At 35.9% G+C, this 16,184-nt stretch overlaps 1 protein-coding gene across 1 annotated transcript in view; it reads right to left on the bottom strand.

The window, feature by feature from the left end:
- The window catches only part of LOC149299919 (propionyl-CoA carboxylase alpha chain, mitochondrial-like), a 166,654-nt gene that overhangs the window by 46,092 nt on the left and 104,378 nt on the right, over positions 1–16,184 (bottom strand). Inside the window, exons 19-20 of the mRNA XM_089485827.1 lie at positions 14,686–14,788; positions 363–461 (exon numbers count right to left, since the gene is read on the bottom strand). Coding sequence (XP_089341953.1) covers positions 363–461; positions 14,686–14,788 — 202 coding nt within the window. The remainder of the gene's footprint in view (positions 1–362; positions 462–14,685; positions 14,789–16,184) is intronic.

Below are 16,184 nucleotides of genomic sequence, written 5' to 3'. Positions count from 1 at the left end.
GCACTGGGAACACTGCGGTTCATTGCGGGGTGTAGAACTTTGTTTAGATTAGTTTTACCATTTGGTTTGGCAATAATGGGGGCATATTTTTGAGGGGAGAGAGGGGGTTGTATTGTCACCATTATATCATGTGGCATGAGGCACGGTTTGCTCTTAAATTTTGTATCTATGATTACCAGTAAAAAAACAAAACAGGTGTAAGCTATGTTTAAGACTATAGCAAAAATACAAAAAATGTGTCAAAAGGTTATATTAATATCATACCCCATAGTTAGCGTTTCAACAGTAACACATTTCTTCTTCATTTACAATGACTTACGCGACATATGTGACATGAATTAAATTTGGAATCAAGTATTTACCTGGATGGTCCTCTGTGTGTCCCCAATGTTGACATGCATCAGAGATGAAGACAGGTTCCATTCACCGGACACATTCACATTAGTTCCATCAACTTCCACCTGTTTGGACATCATAACAGGCTATTAATATAAAGGCAGACATAAAACTCAATGCAAGTTCATTATTGCACACAAAGCAGAAGCCATTTTTAACAGATGGCTCCCAAAACAACCTGTCATGTTCCACGCTTCTGTTATGAGACAGGGTCCGACTATGCAAGCATTCGGCAATCCCTGGGGAAAGGTGAAGACCTGAGAACAGCTGCCTCTGGGTATTGCGGCATCAAGTGATTTCTGGCAAAAAAGTAAGCAGCCAACCAACTTTGAAGCCTTTGCAGACATGCTAGATTTAATGCAATTAGACAGGTAATGCAAATAACTTATGGTGACATTTTGTTATTTCCAGATCAGGTCTTGCATATAATATACTCTCCCTAAGGAGCAAAACTCCTGTGCCCATCGCAGCAAAAAGTTGTGTAATAGTTATACTGATTAACAAGAGCTTCTAATGAATAATTTCAAACTGTCTTTCAAAAATTACCATATTTTAAAGTTTGACATTCGGTAACATGAAACACAGGATGTGGATGCTTTTTTGATATTAAACTATGCTATAGCTGTAAATCATATATATATATATATCAATGGAAGGTAAATAAGAGTGTAATGAAACTATGTGGCAGTGGGTACTGTGCTGCAGGTGAGTTTGGAAGCAAAAATTATTTTACCATGAATAATGGTAAATTTTATATTCATCATTTATTCAACCGTTTCAGAAAGAATCTTTTATCACACTATACATGTCTACTATACTTAACTAAGCATGCTGTTTTGATACAGAACATACCCACTTTCTATCTCCCTTCCCCACTTTACAGATGGAAACATATTTATATAATGACATGGAAAATGTTCCATTAATGATATGGAACATTTCATTTTCCAATGCACGCAAATTGACAGGAAAAAAAAAAAAACACACCCGAAAATACTTTGGCACAGAAAACAAATTACTTACATCCTTGGCCATAAAATGTAATATTTCCCATAGCAGACTGATCAACCCATACACTAGCTTAATTACTGTTCATTATGCAACTTCCATTATCAGAATTAAAAGCACTCTTTGCAGGGCTCATTTTGTATAATAATTCATTCAATAGAGGGGTGTTGGATGCCTGTTCTATGAAATCATGTATTATTCACTTAATGATGATCAATTGACTATCTGAAGGCAAGTGTAACATTTATAACATTTATATGAACCCATTGTGCAACTCAATACCCATGAATTGATCTCAGGTGGATTTAAACCTAACGTGAAAGTATTAAATACACCTTAATTACACGTGGGAACACTGGATGATGAGCGCTCTGGAGTCTTCTTTGGTCTACATGGGGCAGCACTGGTTGGAAATGAACAGCAAGGCTTAGCACTGCTTTTCGTCCCCAAACTCCAGAGGTCCAGGGATAAAATGACATTAACTTTACACTCAAATTACATAATAAACGCTTATAAATAAAACAATAAAAAAGGGGGAAAAAAAACTATGCATTTAAACAATTTGAACTAGTGCAACTAAAAAAAATGCCCCAAAGTATATTAATTCTAGTAAGCTCTGATGTTGATTTACATGTATCCAACCTATTAAGGTAGATTGTTCATTTATATTATGTGACCTCGCAGTAGAAGCGCAGAACAGACAGTTCAAGTTAAACTGAAGTGACACTGTTTTCATACAAGGATGGAAGCCGCATGCACACAAGTTGAAAAGCAGCTTGGCAAAGGTATAAAGGGCTTAGGGAATGTTTCTTATACTTTTTTTCTAGCTTCATTGTACTATTACAGCAATAAGTATAAGGGATTGGAGAAAAAGTAAGTAAAAGTTTAGTGCACCATACAAAGCAAGCCACATCTCACAATCATTATTGGGCTTTATCCTAAATCTTTTTGGAACCCAGCAATACTATTGATTGCTGGAAAGTCCCAGTGGCTCGCTTACAGAAAACCTCTATGCCATTACAACCTAATATCCACCTTCTGAAGAAAGCACCACTAGCACTTTCACGCGCTTAGACGGCCAGTAAACTGCAAAGTCGTTAGTTAAAAGAATATTGCTTTTATAAGTCAATCAGAATTAACTGCCACTTTAAGGTATTATCATCTACAAATGAACACAATAGCTCGTAAAAGTGTAGCATTAAAAGCCCAATAATATTAATGTCTGCTAAGTATATCTGCACTTCTGGTTGTCTAACCTGACATAAATGCGACATACAACGGCATTTCAATCTAAAGGAATCATTACACTAACAGAATTAATCACAAAACTGCCAATCAGTCACACGTTGTTCTGAGCAGATGATGTGGACTTTGATTGAATGGAACAATGTTCTTGTTCCTTTGCATACTCAGTGCCTCTTAGGGGGCTCTAGCTCTATGTGGGTGTAATCAGAATCACCAAGGCATGAGAAAATTGGGCTACATTGCTGAAAATATAGATCTGGTTGTAATGGCCTTGGCATCAAATGCCATGTAATAGAAAAGTCAATAAAAAACGGCATTAAAAAGTGTTACAGAAAACACTATTTTGAGATATCAGATGTAAAATTTCAACCGGTCATGTGTGTAAAACATACATACATAAAGGAACTATATTACACAGCTACATAATGCATACTTTTAATGAGATTGGTGAAAATCTTGAATTTTTTCAGTGCTATGGATTAAACACATTCATGCTACAGAAGATAAGGGTTTCACATGTTCTGCAAATTCCAACATAGCCCTTAATGAAGTCAAACTTTATTGTCTCAGAATTGATGTTCCATCACCATATGACATGATGGGTGGCATGTACCAAACCACAACATTTGAACAAAAAATGACGATGATGATGATGATGATAATAATGTGATGTGTTCAATGTGGTGTGAGAGGGGAATAAAATAAAAAAAAACACGATGAGAATAAATTGTTACACAATAGGGGTTAATATGTAAATTATTTTCCAATTAATCCTATTTCAGTTTAGTTACCGCATTGTATAGTCATTTGCTAATATATCAAATTATTATACAATACGGTAAATAAACTGAAGAGAGCAGCACAGGCTCACACTGGGCCATTTAATTACATGTAGTCACACACATACACATAGGATTAATGGACATTAAACAAACGCGTTACTCATTAGGTCACAGACACTCCATTACAATTACCCCAGAAAATATTCCTTTGGATGACTCCAAATTTGCAGTTTGGTTAATTTAACTTAAAAGGTAGATTTCATGCCTGTTTCTTATTATTTTTATTTCTAAAATATCAAAATCCCTTTCATTTCCTATAGGAAAGCATCTTATTTCTCTATAAAGTGCTATACTTGCCCATCTTCCCGCAGGTCAGTATGTGCTTCACTCAGCCATGACTGAAAAACGCTCTGGGAAGCCTAAATGTTCAAACGGTACCCATGGATAAAATGCTGCAAGTGCAAACCTTCAAATTAAGACATATGATTGCTTCCTTCAGATTTATGACACTGAAAGTATGCAAGCTAATTTACATAGAATCTGATTGCAAATAAGAACCACTTGGCCCATCTAGTCTGCTCTATTTAGAAAGTAGGGGGACCACAGAAGGTCAAAGTAGCTTCAAAGGACAGTCTCATGTCTTGGGCATACCCTATAAAGAACATGCACTAAAGTACTCTGAGTACTTTAATATACATTCCCTCAAAATGGAAACAATAAATAAAAAGAAAGCAATTACCTAACACAGAAGAGGCTGCCCTGCTGCAGATGATGCTTTAAGTTGCCAATCAGTTGCTGGCTTGTGTGCCCATTGACATTAACAAGAAAACTTTCTACACTACTTGTAGCTGACTAGAACAGAGTACATCACATGCAAAGAGATGTGTTCTGCCATATACATCTTCGTATATAGGTGGATTCTGTATTGACAAAACAGACAAAACAGATACCGCGGGATTTTGGAGACATCTATGTTGATCCATTAGTATAAGTATTGAAACTGGATAACATAATGAAGCCTTGGAGGAACATTGCCTTCATTTAGTGCAACTTTTAGTGATGATGTTGAAGTGTGTCAACGTTTATGTGCAGCTGCATCCTATACCTCATGCAATCTATATTTTGCTTTTGCAATTTTCCATGTTAGATAGCACACAGACTCCTATCTGTAACAGTCCCCAAAGCAATACTGGCAATGCACCTTCTCACATCCTATGGAAATACACAAAACAATGACACTCACTTATAATACAGGTTGGAAAATGGTTTCTGGATGACCAGGAGATAAGAATCACAATGCCAAATAATGAGGCAGGAACCCAGATTTAAAAGACACACCTAGGAAATATGACTGGTCAATTATTATTGATCTGAAATTTTTCAGAGAAGGAAATGCAGACCAAAGAAATTTATTTTGTTCAGGAAAATCTTTTAAAAATCAATGAACAGAAAAAATAATTAGCAATTACAAGTAGCGCAACAGATATTCTAATTGTGCTATTTATCTTGATCTACAGCTTCCACAAGTACACCCTTACTTGTCTCAGTCTCTCCATCTACACCCCAACAAGAAAGTGCATCAAGACATAAGCATAATTCAACTGGAGACATTAAAGTAAAAAATCTTTTTTTTTTTTTAAATGTAAAAAATACGGTTAATTCCAGTTTATTTTATAAATTGAAGCGCACCAAGAGATACGTATATATGACAACCACCAATTTATTCATTGTTTTTCTGCAGCACAAAGCAAAATATACATGAAGGCATACAGAAAACATTAATTTTATGAAGCATAGAATTACAATGAAGCTGGAAAAGTGAACTAATTACACTGCGAGATGTAGAATTTCAGACTAACCCGTTCCTGCACTTGTGTGGTTAATTTTTTCACAGCACAGTGTAAAAATTTAATAGGAGCTTCACCAACTGCTGTGAGTTATAAATTATTACTATAAATTATAACCTGTGTTAAAACACGTAGCAAAGAAAAATCTATAGCATGTGCTTTGTCAGCGTACAAAATAATATTCAATAATTAACTGTCTTTTGAATGACACACCGCTAAAGAGGTCTGTATCAGCAGGGGGCAGTTTGAACCAATCATTAGGTGCTATATATGGTATATCCTGAATACACAATATTAACCAGAAAGAAACCTTGCTTTGTTCCTGGGGCGGAAATGATTTTTCTAAATTAAAAACAAAACAAAAAAATATAAAGCTGAGGCCACTTCACATCATTGTACGCATATTCTTAGTCACATACATATTAAGATATTGTTACCACTTCGGAATCCAAGATATCTCCTTAAACCAATTATTAAAAAGTGTGCTGGCATTCAGAGGAAAAAAATTAATACTAACTCTTATATATCATAGTAATTACAAGGGTCTTAACATACCACATCCTTCAATAGGAAGAGATATCCATTTCCAACTCTTACATTACCTAAACAATCATGTCCACACTGTTTTACCTAGGGGTACATCCATTTAAAGGTGGTAATGGCACAGGCAAGTTCTCTTCCTGTGTTACCGTAGAGGCATGATCGTCACAGAAGGGTTAAAACCGCTCATAGATCATCTAACTAGACATATAGCAAACTTTAAAATTAAAGGGGTAAGAGGGGTAGCTTCTTGGCAAATTCTTGAACTATTATCTGCATAATTCTTTCGCACAGTTCAGTCTAGAAATATACAAATGTGAATGCTTCAAGTTTCATCATAAATATATCAGTGTTTTAAAAGGAATTTGTCTTCTTCCTTTATTTATTCTTTTTGTTGCATAGTTGTCAGACATAATTGTTTCAGGTCATCAAACTAATTTTAAAATTAGACAAAGATAACCCTCGTAAACACAAAAATTCAGTTTGTACATTTCATGTATAGAAGGCAAAAAGCTAGCAAACTCTACCCGGCCCTATGTGAAAAAGTGATTGCCGGTGTTCACTATTCCACAATATCCATGGGAGAGTTAAGGCAAAGACCGCTGCTGACCAAAAAGGACACTTTGGTATAATATTCTGTGGACTGATGAGTCCAACACGGTGGTGATAGTGTGATGGTCTGGGGCTGCTTTAGAACCTGGGTGACTTGCCATAATTGGTGGAACCATGAACTCTACCCGAACATTCTGGAGGAGGATGTCAAACCAGTTAGTGACCTCAAAATCAGTTTGTGACCTAAATCTCTAGCCCAGGACAATGATCCGAAGCAAGGAAGCAAGTCCACCTCTGAATGGCTCAAAAGAAACAAAATGAAGATTTTGGAGTGACCTAGTCAAAGTCCTAACTTGAATCTGATTGAGATGCTGTGGCATGACCTTAAAAAAGGGAGCTCATGCTTGGAAACCTTCCAATGTGTCCGATTTAAACCATTTCTGCCCAGACGAGTGGGACAAAACTCCTTCACAGCAATGTAAAAGACTCTTGCCAGTTATCACAAATGTTTGCTGGGGGGGGATGTTTTTCACATGGGTGAGCTAGATTTTTATTAACACTGTACCTTCAATAAATAAAAAGGTGAATTAAAATCTGCATTTTGTGTTTTTTTTCACATTGTCTGTATTTTATTAAAATTAGTTGGATGATCTGAAGCATTTAAAAAGCAAAAATAGAAGAAATCAGGAAGGGATCAAATCCTTTTTCACAGCACTGTATATCATGTCCTTGTGAAAAAAGTATGAAATGAGGTTATGGACCAAAGGTAAAATCAAACTTGTAACATTAACTGGAGAGTTCCTACCTATGGCACTTTGGTCATCTCCGCTATCATCTCCTTTATACCTCTGTGGTGGGTGTCCAACAAAGCAACCAAACACAGATTTACCATGTGGTGTATTTGCCATATTTATTTGGCAGATGAAGTGCAGAAATACCTTGGCCATATCAATTAACATACTGGTCTTAAAAATATTCTGTGCATGTACACAAACGCACACATATATTATATACATACATACACACTCAATGGCTTTTCCGCACTGTAGATAACATTCACAGTTTAAGTGTGGAATTTCTGTTTTATTACGGACGGCAGGAATATGCAGGAAGACTAAATATGACGTGTTACAGGCAACGTTAATACCTTGGTGGGAATTATTATGACCTTGTGAACCTTGATTTCGCACAGGATGCATTACCATTTCACCAGTTTTAAGGTCACGTTTCAGTAATCATTACACAACTGGAAAATATTACCTCATTTTTCTCTCATGTCTATGAATCTGATCATCTCTTTTCAGAGTTATCCAGAACCATCAAAAAGTGGTATTATTAAAGATTAAGGCAGCGCACGGTGAAATCTAAAAGCTCAGCGATCACTGAACTGTATATTTCACAAACCTGAGTAGTGTTTAAACATTTTACAGCTAGATAAAAACGTTTCAAGTGATGGCATCTGAAGCAGAAGAACCTGTTTTTGAATAGATTTAAGATCCAAAACAGATTGAAATATTAGATTGAATTCTTCAATGCTTTAGCTTATGTTGCTAACTAATGATTAGCAAAACTATTAACCGCAAGTGTGTATGTGCATATATATATATATATATATATATATATATATATATATTCTTACTTTCATTAAAAAAATCCCTTACTGCAGATATGTAAAATAAACTAAAAATTTATTTTTTTTTTTAATTATTTAAAATTTCATGAAAAATATCACATCCTGTGTAAAGGCTATCTGGGGCTAGATAGAAGTTCCCTCATCTAGCTATACGCTTCAACTGTTTTTCAAGTATTAACCTGGTAAAAATTAGAATTGTATGACTAACTGAACAATATACTAAGATATTAAGGGGTTGTAAGACCCCTTAAGAAAACAAGTGACCTTCTCTTGAAATGTATGTAGTGGTTGCTAAATTGTGGTAGATATCCATAGTGGAGAAGGTCAATGTACACAGGTGAGTCTACCTGAAATGGGTGGCATATGAGGTGCTTCTTCAGGCTTTAGATTTTTTTTTTTTTAAATTTCACAAAATAACAGATTTTTTCAACTTTTCAAGCTTTACAATAAAGTGCACATTAAATGTATAAATACTTGTACTCGTAAATGACAGAATACATAAAACTGATTGGTGGCAAGATTGCTAATGAAAAAATACCTGCCAATTACAGAAGTGCTGTATGGAAGAGAAAAAAAGGAAAAGAAAATGAATATTGTGAAGAAAAATATCGTATCTCGCGTCGCTATGTGGATTTTGAGTATAGCTTTTTAGTTAGACAAACACCTCACAAAGGTTTGAAGTCTAGCTGGAGAACAGGAGGAACGAGTCTTTGATAAAAGAATTTCTAAGTAATTCTGCCATACATAAAGGTAAAACATTTGGCATACCTGTAGAGATAACAGATTACAGAGTGGCTGTAGATGAATTTGCAGAGAAACTGCAATAGCACTGAAGGCATGCATCGCCAATTGCCATTTTCACAGCTTGCAGTGTATTTTTTACTTTCTGGGGTAAATTTCCCTAGCACTGGCACTGGCTAAAATCAAAAGCTAAGTATGTGGTTTCAATCAAAAGAACAAACTTCTTTATGCGCTTAGATTTTTTGAAGAGTTTAATTTCCGCTCTTTTCTTGCCAACTGCAGGCACATGTGAAACCAAATAACTTAAGTGCAGTAGCTTAAATGCTAATTTGCTATTTATATTACGAACACATTACATAGCTCACTTGTGGGGCAAGCTGCCAACGTGCTGCAGGAATTACATGTGGAACAGTTAAAGCTGGCCTTAAAATCAGTTGCAAAACATGTCAACGGAATGACAAGTTTCATTAAACTACACTGAGCCATAACTCTCCAGCTTTCAGAGCTAAAATGTAAAAAAAAAAAAACAAAAAAAAAATAAAACTATATAAAAAGCTTGGGGTTTTTGCTTGCCAGTTGGCTAAAGCACTCTAAGAAATTATTTTAGTTTAATGGAGGCTGTGGAATAAATATTGTTTCTTGGTAACTACACCATGAACTCAAGTTGAGTTCTACAGCTACAGGTCCTCAGTAGTAAAAACACAAATGGTATTGCATTTTTTTGACTGTCTATTTAGATTATCAAAGAGATCTAAAAAAACAGATTAAGGCATTTTAAATTTGGGTATCATCAGTTGCTGTGGGTGGGAGAATTAAGATTTTGTTGCACAGAATGAAGGATAGTTGGTGGATACCATTCTAAGATTCATGAGCCAGAGTTGTTACTACCTTGTACTGAAAAGACAATAGATATCTAAATAGTCTGACTGCAGGTGGAAAGCTCACACTCATGCACTTACAACCCTATGTCATGCTCTAAAGTGCTGGGTAAGAGAATTTGACAGCAGGTAAGAATCATTTGGCTCATCTTGCTTGTCCATTTTTTAAAAAAAATGTAGTAAAATCGGTCCTCTGTCTTGTCTTTAGAGTCAGGATAATTTTATGCCTATCCCAGGCATGTTTAAATTCTCTAATTTTATTAGCCTTAACCACTTTTGATGGGATTCCATTTATCTACTACCCTAGTAAAACTTCCTTAAATTACATTTAAATCCCCGACCCTCTAGTTTTCGACTACGGACTTTTGTTCTAACATTTCGTCTCTGAAATTACAAGAAAAAAAGATAGAAAAGTAGCAGACATATACAAATGAGGAAAGGAATCAAATTGTAACACACCTTCCTGTCTTTCATTGATTTAGTCATGTTCATATTGACATTGTGCATTTTATTTTGCTTGCTGCAAGCTTATAGACATTCGTTTCTAGCACACACTGTAGTTAAGCAGAATTGTCATTATTTTAACTAAACTATAACTATGTTCTGTGCACAGCCAACCCAAATAATTATCTCAAATACATATTTACCATTTACTAGGAAAAACTATGATTACTTTGTAACCAGATGCATTTTAAATGTTGAAAGCTTCAGTTGCCCATAGTGGCGTTGGCTTCCCAACTTCATGCACGCCATTGTCATTAAGTCTAAAACTAAAACTAAACTAAGCAATGCAACACTTGGGTGGCTGACCAAGAGGGTGGACATCCTTAAATGCATCCTCAAGTGCTTTGAGAAGAGAAGTCCACAACAAGTAAAAATATAAACCTTTTATTAAAAAAAAAAACAAAAAAAAACAAATTACAATGTCGGTTCTTCTGAGGGTATTTTCTTGAAATGAGACAATTCCTTTTAAATGGCAACTCCAGAGAAGAGTTCATTAAAAAATATTTTACTTAAAAAAATATATATCCTAGACCAAGCTCAATCACCTCATCAAATCTAATAGGTCCATGATGTACATCTGGAAGAAGCCATCTGCTGTCTATCTGCAAATGACATGTCGGTATTAGATAAAATGGCAGGGGAACAGGTGTGCTACATCCCAAGGAGGGTGGAAATAAAATTAGTTATGACAGAACTCAGTATCCCAGTGAGCAGGGGCCAAACCACATAGAGGCCAAGCAGCTACCCAGAACACTTATTTAGAAAGTGAGGCAATTAATAACAAATGTAATTCCCAAGACCAAGAAACTGGTCTTTAATGTTCATAGGATAAAATTATCCTAGTTTCTACATGAAAACTATCTTATTCTACCAGGCAACTATCTCAGAACATTGGGCAAAACTGTATAGGATGCCAGGTTAATAATTTAGCTACACAGACTGCTTGATATACATTGTACATATAGTGTAACAAAGTAAAAGACCAGCTGATAAAACCAAGAATTTACAGTTTTTCACATTTGAAAGCACTGTATCAAATATGTACATTTTGGCAGCTGAAGATAAAACCTAGAAGATAACAAAATTTCTATTTTTTTGGTCCTTTTCATTAAATTAAAACATAACATTAATAAACAGTAACTTATCTCCTTTGTGGTATTTAATATTTACTTTTATTTACATATAAAAAATGGAGCATTCTAGGATACTCAAAGCGGACATTTTACCCCCTTGGGAAACACAAATGGTCATCCACAATTTTAAATATATATATGATGGGGGGGGGGATCAAGTAGTTGAAGGAGATAATCTAGAAATAATCATCTGCCGGGGGAGGAAAAGGATTTCACACATCAATAGGAAACAATCTACTCATCAAAAAAATCTTTTCATCTTTATCAAAACAGATAGTAATGACTACAAATGTCTTGGCTTTGAAATTCTTTCAGATGATATAGCAAGAAAAGACATGTACCCCCGAGGAAGATATCTACACCAGTACTTTACAACTGTGTGAAATTCCATAATAACTGCTGAATATAAAATAATCATGAAGGAGAAGTACTTATTTGTACGCATCAGTTGAGAATGTGGAGGGTAGTCTTATCTTGACCATTCAGTAGACACAATGGTCCACCAAAGGACTAAATAACACAGGGTTAAAAATTGAGAAACTGGTGAACAGTTAATAAAAAAAATGAAATTGGTAAACACCTAGAGTCCTCCTCATGGCTGCCATGTAACTCAATGAATACATAGAAAATAATCAATTTCCCTTTATTTTTCGGGCTGTCTGTGGATTAAAGGAAACCAAGACTTAAAGTCTTCTGTTAAAAACACCCATTTTAAAAATGTTTATGGTCTCGCTCATTATAAATGCTGTACTATGCACATTTCACATAGAGTACAGCTTTCCCTGTGTATAACGGATTAACTGGATTTCACCAATAGCCAGTACTTTCTGGAGTAAGAGTTGACTGTGATTTAGCCTCCTCATTTATTCGCAAAAGTCACAAAGTGAAGTGGCTTTAGGTGGTTGTACTCAGAAAGTATAAGGAAGAAAGCTACAGAATAAGAAGGGCAAGGAAAGAGTGGGATTGGATGGTGTGAAGATAAAGAGGGATGGTCAGCAACATTACTTAAGATATTGTATGGAACATAGTTGGTCTCTTGCTGCTTTTTAATTATAAAAGGGCATAACCGTCACAATGTAGAACCACATGACACTGCGGACATCAAGCTCAGCTTTGGATAAAATAATCAGAGCTGGCCTCAGTGCTCCAGGCAAGCTATGTGTCTGACACCTCCCTGCAGTTTTCAGGGCTCTCCTCCTCCGTGAGCCAGAGCACGGTTGCCTAAGTGAGGCTTAAGCATGTTGTTCTGCACTAGTTATTCAGTCCTGGCAGCATTGCTATGATCCATGTAAACTTGTTCTATAACTGGTGGTGCCCCAATCACAAAAATGACTACTTAAGAGGTTGGCTAGCTGGTGTGTGTTATTGTAAGCCAATAAAACAGGACAAGTAACATTTAATGGTCTTGTTCCTAAAGATGCTAACATTCTACAACCTAGTATACTGGAATACCTGAAATTAAAGTTAATCTTAATCATTCGGTAAGCAGAGAAACCAACTCATCAACATGTACATATTAACTATATTTATCGTCCTGCTGTATAACCCAATTGTGCCTGAACTTTAGGTCATGTACTGAGGACCAGACATTCTCCTTCAGGATTTTCTGGGAGAAAGCAGAATTCATGGTTCCACCAATAATGGCAAGTCACCCACGTCCTCAAACAGCAAAGCCGCCCCAGACCATCACACTACCACCACCGTGTTTGAACAGTATGATGTTCTTATTGTGTTAGCTTTATGCCAGATGTAGGAGGACCCATGTCTTCCAAAACGTTCCACCTCATCAGTCCACAGAATATTAGACCAAAAGTCTGGATGGTCATCAATTTTTTTTGGCAAAGCCTTTGTGTTCTTTTTGGTCAGCAGTGGTTTTCACCTTACAACTCTCCCATGGATGCCATTTTTTACACAGCCTCTTATTGTAGACTTGTGAACACTGACCTTAACGGAGTCAAGTGAGGTCTACTTTTTACATGTTAGTCTGGGTTCTCCATTTGTAGATAACTGCTGTCACCGTGGTTTGCTGGAGTCCCTGAGCCTTAGAACCGGCTTTGTGATCTTTTCAAGACTAATAGATTCAATGACTTTGTTTCCCATCTATTCTTGAATTTCTTTAGATCACCTCTTTAAAACATTTTAGCCTATACAGGTTTTTTTTAATTGATGTTTAGATTTAACAGGACTGGCATTAAGCATACCTGAATGTGTCTTGTGATGTTTAGCCCAATTATCAATTACATTTGGTTAATTGGTAGATTTAGTAACTAAAGGAGAATAACTTTTTCACATAGGGCCAAGTAGGACTGGATACCTTTTTTTATACATGAAATCATTTAAAAATGGCATTTTGTCTTTAGTTCTTTTGTCTAATATTAAAATTAGTTTGATTATCTGAAACATTTAAGTCTGACAAAAACAGCAGCGTAAAGCATATATGTTTGATTCGGAAAATTACATTTGAAAATAATTAAATTGGCTTTGGCAGAAGGCACATTGATTTCCTATTCACCAGAGTCTGTTGCACAGATCTATGCCCTCTCAATCAGACATTGTTACTAAATGTTCGCTACTGAACAAAGCTATGTTTTCTTAATAATAACAGTTGTATAAACATAAGATCTTCTCAGTTAAAGGGAAACCAACATCAAAAAGCTGTGCAAGCTTAAATTCCCCTTTTCTTTGAAGCGACCCGTTTGAAGAGAGGTGTTTCTAGTTATGGGTGAATGAAATGCGGATTCAGCAGCAAGAAATGGACCTCACGTCCCTGTTAAAGACTAATTAGAACCATGTGAGGAGCTGTGTCTGAAACGCCTTCACACATTAAAAGAGAAGCCACTAGTCACTCCTTTAAGAAGGGTATATCAAAACAGTTAGTCACAGCTGATGGACTTTCACAATACAACAGTGTTTTTTACAAAAGTGTAGACAAAACCTCAAACCAAAATAATACACATCCGAAGAAGAGTGCTTTCTCAATATCTTTACAATTAACTTATAATTGCTCATGTTTTGCCACTGCTGCAGCCAGATAGACACTGTAAAAAACATAATAGGATAGAAATAATTAAAATATGCACTTCTTGCCTTGCATGCGTGGAAAGATTTGCAGTGTGTTTTAGGACTAAGACACTGTGTGCCTTTCTCTTTACCAACAATATAAACCCTGTGTAGTGATTTGAAAACATCTTTCATTTAGAAATAAAATAGTAATTGATATATATATATATATATATATATATATATTTGGAATTGGAAATCGGAAAGCACCATATTGCACAGGATTACCTAATCATGGAAAGTTAATTAGAAAAGGGTTGGTTTTCTGTAAACGGGACTGAAAAAAAGTTTTCAAACATAACTTACGGTAATTTCAGTTTAGCTCATTTTGTTTTAGCATATACTGTTAGAAAAAAAATGACTTACAGTGAAATGGTCTTTTTGTCTGTTGACTGCAATCGAGTGAGTTTTCTCATCTAGGACAACAGACAGCTCCCAGTTCTTCTCATCATTCTTAGAAATTGGCACCCTATGAAAAAATTACATATTTATCACATTATAGGTTGTAGTTTTATTTTATTTTGTATGTAGCACCAACAATTTATTCAGTGCTTCTGACTGTACAAACATACAGTAAATTAACTACATAATTGCCTTATGATCCTGGGCTGTTGACCTAAAGTATTTTTTTTACCACGACACAAGCATCAACCTCTATTTGTCTTCCCTCATGCAAATAGAGAAAAAGGTTTTGTTTGCAACCTTTCTGCTTACTAAATTTCAGTGTGTTTAGAATTCTGTAGGAATAAACTTCCCCTCAGAGTGGCAGGGGCATCTAACACTTCTAATCACTGTTTTGACAGGTGAGTGTTGTGGAAGGTCCAAAGTATCCATGACAACCACTTGAGAACACAAATGTGAGCCGCGCAAGAGACACCTGCAGGGGGCCAAAGGACAAGGTGTCTGAGAAATCCCAGAGAAGTATTTTGACTGGATAATGTTAGACAGGGGTTTTCTAGTGCATAGACAAAACTGTATGCTGACACCTCTTAGCACCTCTCTTGGATTAGAGTGGTTGAGAATTGCTTGCGTGTGACGCCAATCAAAATATTTGGCGTACTGGAAAGCTCATGACACCTGGACGATTTAATGGGCCCCGAGTTGATTTAATCTCCGTTATCTGTGCGTGTTCTCTCGTTGAGCACTTATTCAATACAGCTTCTACAACACCCATGTTCAATTTTCAGGGTTGTGACATATCTCCAGGGTGCTGAGAAGTCATGCTGAGGACGCTTGCTGTATATAAAAGATCTCTTTCTAGCCAGAGTGCCAGGTTGTTCTATCGTATTTATCATTTCCTATGTTCCTATTTTTGATTACCGAAGGGCTATATAAATATATTTATATTATCAAAATGTATCATATTATGAAGGGTGTTTGGGTACCTGGTACTCCATTCATGTGAGTGAATACAAGTTTCTGTATTCTGTCTCTATTTCATGCGCGGCACCATATGTCCCACAATGATCACCATCACAGCTGTCTACCATGGGGGTTGTACCATCATGTTTTGGGGATGTTTTCTCTCTTAGGGACTAGGGACAACGGGAGCTCCAAGAAATCTTTGTGTTCGAAGAAAATTGATGGAAGAAAAATAAATTCACATTTCAATAGCTCAAAGTTACGGTAAATTGTTGTTAGAGTTGTTATGTCCTTGAGTAGCTCAGTGGTGGGAACCCAACAGAACACTGTAGTAACTGTTCAATGGTACATTATTGGTGCTAGAGCAATTTTTCATGTGAGTTACTAAAAATGTTTCCTGCGCAAACATACAAGTAGCATGTACCAAACATAATTCACACCGTAAAGGGTTGAATACGTCAGCCATTTTATTTGTACGTAAGAGTTTTTACTAGTAGAAACCT

This window comes from Sceloporus occidentalis, unplaced genomic scaffold, assembly GCF_023333645.1.
Source record: "Sceloporus occidentalis isolate IW3139 unplaced genomic scaffold, rSceOcc1.0.p SCAF_27, whole genome shotgun sequence".
Lineage (NCBI taxonomy): Eukaryota > Metazoa > Chordata > Lepidosauria > Squamata > Phrynosomatidae > Sceloporus > Sceloporus occidentalis.
Note: the sequence above shows the minus strand (reverse complement) of the source record. Positions and strands in the feature narration are given on the sequence as shown.